General features: G+C 33.7%; 1 protein-coding gene across 1 annotated transcript; it reads right to left on the bottom strand.

Moving 5' to 3' along the window:
* Positions 1–1,131: 1,131 nt before the first annotated feature.
* Positions 1,132–2,607, bottom strand: LOC114337608 (uncharacterized). The gene is made up of 3 exons (XM_050657075.1): positions 2,546–2,607; positions 1,438–2,499; positions 1,132–1,378 (listed from the first exon to the last, which is right to left on the bottom strand). Exons 1-3 carry the CDS (start codon positions 2,605–2,607, stop codon positions 1,132–1,134), a joined length of 1,371 nt encoding a protein of 456 aa, XP_050513032.1.
* Between the last annotated feature and the right edge of the window lie 4,190 nt (positions 2,608–6,797).

The following is a 6,797-nucleotide window of genomic DNA, read 5'->3' as shown; positions in this document are numbered from 1 at the left end:
CTTAAACAAATTATATTTTAAAATTGAACCGTAGCAACAAATGACACAGTTCTGACATTTGTTAGATTCGATGCACACCCTTGATTTTGTACTCTGTTTTGTTATACAGTCATCTTCGTCTACATCTGACTGTGCAGAAGAAGAGTCGTCTAACCCCACATCAAGTCTAGCATAATTTATTTCATATGAATCTTCAATTGTTAATTTAATATGTTTCCAGTTGCTTGCAAAGCTTGCTAACTCTTCTTTCAACTTTGCAGGAGTTGCAGAAGAATCAAACTGTATTAATTTTTCTGACAATATTTTTAGAGAATTCTCAGGTAGCTCACCTTTGGCGATTTCTTCAAAATTATTTGGATCTAAAATGTTCAGATCCCTACATAATTCAGCGTTGTTTGCAAATCTTCTACTGATTGATTCTACTGCAGTATCCGCAATATCGTTAAAAAAAAACAATTCTAAAATTTTCTTTTGGGCTTACTGGGATTTCATCAGAAGTTTTCTCATCAAAGAATTTCTTTTTCTTTTTTGATCGAAACTCGGGCAATTGTTCTTCAATAAAAAATTCGAAGTCTCTCCTTTCAAAAGAGAGTTTAGCCCACCCTACAAATTTATCTGCAGATGCTTCAATGTCTGGAAAATTTCGTTGCATTTTTTTTAAACTCAGTATAGAATCATTAACCATAAAGTTACATTTTAATAAATCTAACCCTGTTGTCTGAATATATCTTGATAAAGGGCCTGTTATAGAGAACAGTTTTAAGAATATGTGCCCAATTAAAATATTTTCGTATTTCAGTAATTGTGCTTTGTAATTTGCAGCAGTCGCTCTTGCATCTGGCTTAATTTTTTGTGAATTTTCAATTGTATTAAGAATGTCAATTAAATCAACGTACAGTGCTTTATTAGATTCATTAAAATTACCAAAAATTTTACTGAGCGCTGCTTCCTTTGACCACCAACGAGTTTCTCCTATCAACTGAAGTTTCTGTGATCTAGCATTGTTGCCAATGTCCAACCAGTAACCCATGCGTTGATGAGATTCTTTAAAAAATGCTGCTATACAATTCAGTAATGAAAAAAATGATGCGGCCTTAATGTGGGATTTAAAAATGTCTGTCAGAACAAGATTTAAAATATGCGCATAACACCAAACATGAACATGATTTGAATTTTCCTGGACCATGAAACTGGAGAATCCCGAATATCTCCCTTGCATATTAGCCGCCCCATCAGTAGAGTCAGCAATACAATTTTTTCATCCAAACCATTTTTTACCAGTATGTCATGAATCATGGTATGAAATCCCTTCCCTGTTGAATTGTGACAAGGAACAACTGCAAGAAGGCGTTCGTGAATTGTTCCGTTGTAAACATACCTGAAATAAAATAAAATAAGCAAAGGTGAAGATTTTATTATACTTACAATTTAACATACCTTGTTACAACTGAACATTGGTCTGTTACTGAAATATCTTGAGTGCTGTCTATTTCTATAGAGAACATAGTGGCAGTCTGTATCTCTGAAGAAATCTTCTTTAGAATAATTTCTGTGATTATGACAATGATTGAATTTACAGTAGTTTTTGACAAAAATGTGTAGAAATTTCCAGCTCGACGTTTGATTTTTCTATTGTGATAACTTTTGCTTTTTTTAACAATGGCGTCCAAATGTTTCTTCAAAATAACATCAAATTTCGATAAAAGTAAGATTATTTCCAAAAAATTACCATGATCTAGGTTTTCATTTTCTAGATTGTATGCAGCTTCATTTGCTGTGCCCCGATAAGAAAGTCCTCGTTTGCCAATTAGTTTTATAACATCAATAATAACATCCAAAACGTGCCGATTGCTTGCAACTTTTTTATTTCTCATTTCAACAACGTTTCCAAAAAGTATTTTTTCAATTGTTTGATTTTTAATATACATGAAATATGTTTCGCAGTTTTTTCCATGACTGATTGAACTTTCATGCTCATTTATTCGCTGATATACATGTTTCCAATCAGACATACCTCTTGCAAAAGCAGAACTTTGATCTTTATTACTCTCAACTGAATAAGCAAGACAAATTGTGCAGAAAAGTGCCTTTCTTTCTTCACTATAGCTCAACCATTTCCTTTTTGTTTTATTATTACGCGTAAACGCTTTTTCCACATTGAAAGGTACATCTTTTTGTGCGACAGGTACCTTTGGATGGAATTCAAAAAATAGCTGTAATTTATTGGGATCGGGACGGTCGAAGAAATTGCCAGATTCTGTCTCTTCCGGCTGTCCCAGCTTTAGTAGCGCCTCTTCGTCTTTAAGTGCCTTTTTTACATTAGCTTCACTATCGCTTTCATCACTTGTCTCTATGTCGTCGTCCGAGTCTTCTGACAGCTTTAACTCAGTTTCAAATTTAGTTTCTGAAACCGGTAAATTTTCTTCGGATTTTTGCTCTTGCTCTTGTTTTTCCGTGTTAATATCACTTTCTACCCATGAAGTTGAAGGAACAGAATAACTATTGAGCAAATTATCCAAAGAGTGACATTTTTTTGCTATTTCACATCTCTTTTTTTTTCTCCCTTTCTAGTTTTTTTTCTTGTCCTCCTTTTCGTTTTGGTGGCATTGGTATTTGATTTTTTATTCACTTAGTATATTGGTTCTGACGGCTATCATACAAGCAGTTTTCGTCCTAACGTAACAAATTTCATAATTATTGAACAGCTAGAATAGGCGCTTTTTGAGCATGTTTATACAGAGTATTTCATAACTATACCTACAAACCTTTAAACGTGGTAGGAGACATCACAACCAACATTCTTGCTTTATAAACAAACGCCCAAAAACGATTTGTTTGCGAATTAGACGTAAAAAACACTTGAATCAATAGATTTTTACAAATTTTATAGTTTTTTACAGAACTTAACAATACTACAAAACACTAAAAGTAAGTAAATTTTTTGTTTGGGAAAGAAGATGAAACAGAGTGTACGAGAATTTATTTTAATCGAATGATTTAAACAGAAAGCTTGCACCTGCCTAATTTATTAATGTGTTTATTTAAAAAAAATACGAACTTTTAGTACAGAATAACACCTTGTACTGTTTATCCGCGACTTTCCGGACACGGTGTATAGTGTTGAAACACCCTGTATAGTAAAAATTATTTTAAATAATTATTTCCTACCTTAAACTTCCACTCTAATAAATCGGCTTAAGTAATATAACGTTATTGGTTAATTTAGAAGTAGGTAAATGTTTATTATTATCCTTCTACGCCACTATTCAACTAATCCCGAAGTAAAAGCGCACGTCACATAATAATTCGTGTCTTTCGGAACCGGAACTAAGTGATAAGGCGTTAGTTAATCCAAAAGATTTCTGGTGACGCGACGGACGTAGAATTTGCAAACTCGCACAACCGCTGTCTCAAATAACGACAGTCGTCGACAGTAATAAACAAACTGTAAAACGAAAAATAATCCTTAGGGTCTCAAGGTCAAGGGGCTTCCTTTACTAAGAAAACAATAACTACGATGACTGATACAAACTGTAAGCCGGGAGTGCATATTGTCCGCAGATGTTTTTAACATAGGCCAGTGCCAGACACACATTGTGTTTAAGTTTATTTTCGTGTTTCTTGCTGGGTAAATTTTAATACAATAATAGCTTACAAAAATAGCAGGTAGCATTTAGCAGGTATACGCTGTTTGAGGGAGCTTAGAAAATAACATAATAAAGAACAGCGCTGGACCAGTCTTTAAAGAAAGTATACATCCTGTTTACTTTTGTTGAACATAATTTTTGGTTCTTTTCTTACTTTTATAGTCTAGTCTAGGTATTTGCTAGGTCTAGGTGCAACCCTATCAGTATTTTTACATCGATTTATAAAAATCAAGATTCATGCAGTTGAAAAATTAAGGGTTTAGGTCCGCGCGTGGCAGCCCACAAACGACGGCCCACCGGGAAAATTCCCGGTATCCCGGTGGGCCCATCCGCCCCTGTCTATAAGTTAGTGATTGTTTACTGACATTGAAATATTTATTAATATTGTATTAATATATTACTAAATTACTATTAGAGTATTGAAATTATTTAAAGGCGTGGCTTAGAAAGAAAGTGTGGCTTCTATACAAGTGTAATAATACCTATGCAAATTAGTTCCTTCCCAAATGACGGTACCTCTCTCTTTATGTTACTCTTAAAAATGTAATCCATTTATCCTGCATCCTGTATAAATAATTAGGTTAATGATTACATTACTGAATAGAGAGTTGAATAACCTTTCAAATGAGGTAGGATACGACCCCTATTATCATTTAAAAAATCATCGATTACTTCGTAACGCTCAGATGGATGACGTCACTAGTATGATATAATATGCCAACAAATCAAAATTTAAAAATAAAATACGACCTGTCTCCAAAGTGGCCTATTCTCGAAAAAATGAATTTCTTCCATAATTTTTGGAGTTTATACGAGTAGAGATAAATATACTTTAGTTACTTGTATAATATAGAGGTACTGTAATTTCTTAGTTATTTATTAAGCAACTCTTCTACTGAATAGTATGGTCTTTTAGATATTGTTAAATAATTTTCATGGGGAGAATTTGAAAAATAATTTTATGTCAAAGACCAGAAGACCGTAGATTTACATGACCCTGTATATGGTCAAATTTGTAATTTAAATAATTTTAATAGTAAGAATTGTTTCGCGGAAGAGTAAAATTTTAATGGTAAAGTTTTTACGAACATTTTATAAATTTCAACAGAATGTACTACAACGGTGGTTTAGAATGTATACCGCGTGTATACTAATGTATACCGCGGTTGATTTAACAATAGACAGTGCTTTGTAAATGGTTTCGCAGAAAGAAACGATAGTAAATATTTTTGTTTAGTTTAGAATAGAGTGTTTTTTTAGATTCCAAATAAAATAATTTTAATAACTCCTAGAAATTGAAAAGAAAGAAAATTTGTATACAATACTATTTTTTCTTAAGAAAAGAAAGTAGGGATATGATGTGTGGAGAGTGCTTGAGGTTGACTATGAGAGAGATGAAAGGAGAATAGGGTGGTAAGTTTCAAATTGATATGAGAGAAAAAGGAATTCATTGTGTAAATACTATCCAAAGCCATCAGCCCAGCTTGAAAGTAGTGTATTTGTGCAAAGTGTGTTAATTTGATGACCGTAGAAGCAGATTAGTGTGAGACGAAAACGAGATCAAGTCCAGAAGTACAAACTTCTTGTGTCTGAAAAGATTCCAGTTTCTGTAGCAGGAGTAGCAGCATTATATAAACTTTGCACCAGGATACCTAGCTGAGGGAAAAATTTTTGTATCCTAAATATTGATATTGTTTTTATCGAGATTTTAATTGGAGGAGAGAATTCGAACGGGTGCTGTTTTGGAACAGTTTGAAGGAAAAAGACAGTTTGCAGAATCCGAGGAGCACGTTGTGGGAGAACTAAGGACAACACAATCCAGCAGAAGAAATCAGGACGTCGGCAAAGGTTAGTCAGATTATTTTTGTAAAAAGAAAGAGTTGTTTTGTATTACATACCATATTTTTTTTTGAAAGCCACGTTAACTTAATAGTATTACAACATGAATTATTTATTCATAAATTAATATATATTCAGAAGACATATAGTATAGTATAGTTGATCCAAAAGATGGCATAACCCAGAGATCCAAAGTGAAAATTATGCTTCAACACCAAATTGTTCTATATGGTCCACACAATGTCCAGAAAAAAGTCACACCATTTTAAGCGTCGGGTTTGGGGTGGGGGGGGGGGGAGAGGGGGGAGAGGGGGGGAGAAACCGGTAAATTCGTAGTTTTTTACGTTTTTCGTCAATATTTCTAAAACTATGCGGTTTAGCATGAACAACCTGCTATACAAAATTGTTCTACATTAAATTTCAAATAAAAAAGGCCCTATGCATAATGTTTCTAAAATACATGGTTCCAAAGTTACGGAGGTATTATAGTATAACGGGTCCAAAAAAAGGCCTAACCCAAAGATCCAAAGTAAAAGTTTTCCTCCAACACCAAATTGTTCTGTATGGTCCACATATTGTTCAGTAAAAAGTTACACCATTTTGAGCGTCCGGTTTGGGTGGCAGATGTGGGAGAAGTCGGTAAATTAGTAGTTTTTTTTACGTTTTTCGTCAATATTTCTAAAACTATGCTTTAGCGTAAACAATGTTATATACAAAAATGTTCTACATGAAATTTAAAACAAAAAATCTTGTATACATAATTGTTATAACATCAACGGTTCCAGAGTTACGGAGGGTGAAAAGTCGAATTTTTCGATACTTTTTTTATTTTTTGGGCAATGTATGGTGTAACTATACCAAAAACCCAGACATCCAAAGTGAAAGTTATCCTCCAACACCAAATTGTTCTATATGGTCCACATAATGTTCAGAAAAAAGTCACACCATTTTGAGCGTCGGGTTTGTGGGGGAGAGGGGGGAGAAATCGGTAAATATGAAAAGTATCGAAAACCTCCGCTTTTCACCCTCCGTAACTCTGGAACCGTTGTTTTTATAAGTTATATATCCAGCCTTTTTTGTTTTAAATTTTATGTAGAACATTTTTAGATAGAACATTCTTTACGCTAAAGCATATTTTTAGAAATATTGACGAAAAACTTAAAAACTACTAATTAACCGACTTCCTTCCCCATTTCCCCCCTCCCCCAAACCGGACGCTCAAAATGGTGTTACTTTTTACTAAACAATATGTGGACCATATAGAACAATTTGGTGTTGAAGGAAAACTTTTACTTTGGATGTCTGGGTTAG

Source organism: Diabrotica virgifera, chromosome 7, assembly GCF_917563875.1.
Source record: "Diabrotica virgifera virgifera chromosome 7, PGI_DIABVI_V3a".
Lineage (NCBI taxonomy): Eukaryota > Metazoa > Arthropoda > Insecta > Coleoptera > Chrysomelidae > Diabrotica > Diabrotica virgifera.
The sequence above is the reverse complement of the archived record's forward strand: the minus strand, read 5'-3'. Positions and strand labels throughout refer to the sequence as shown.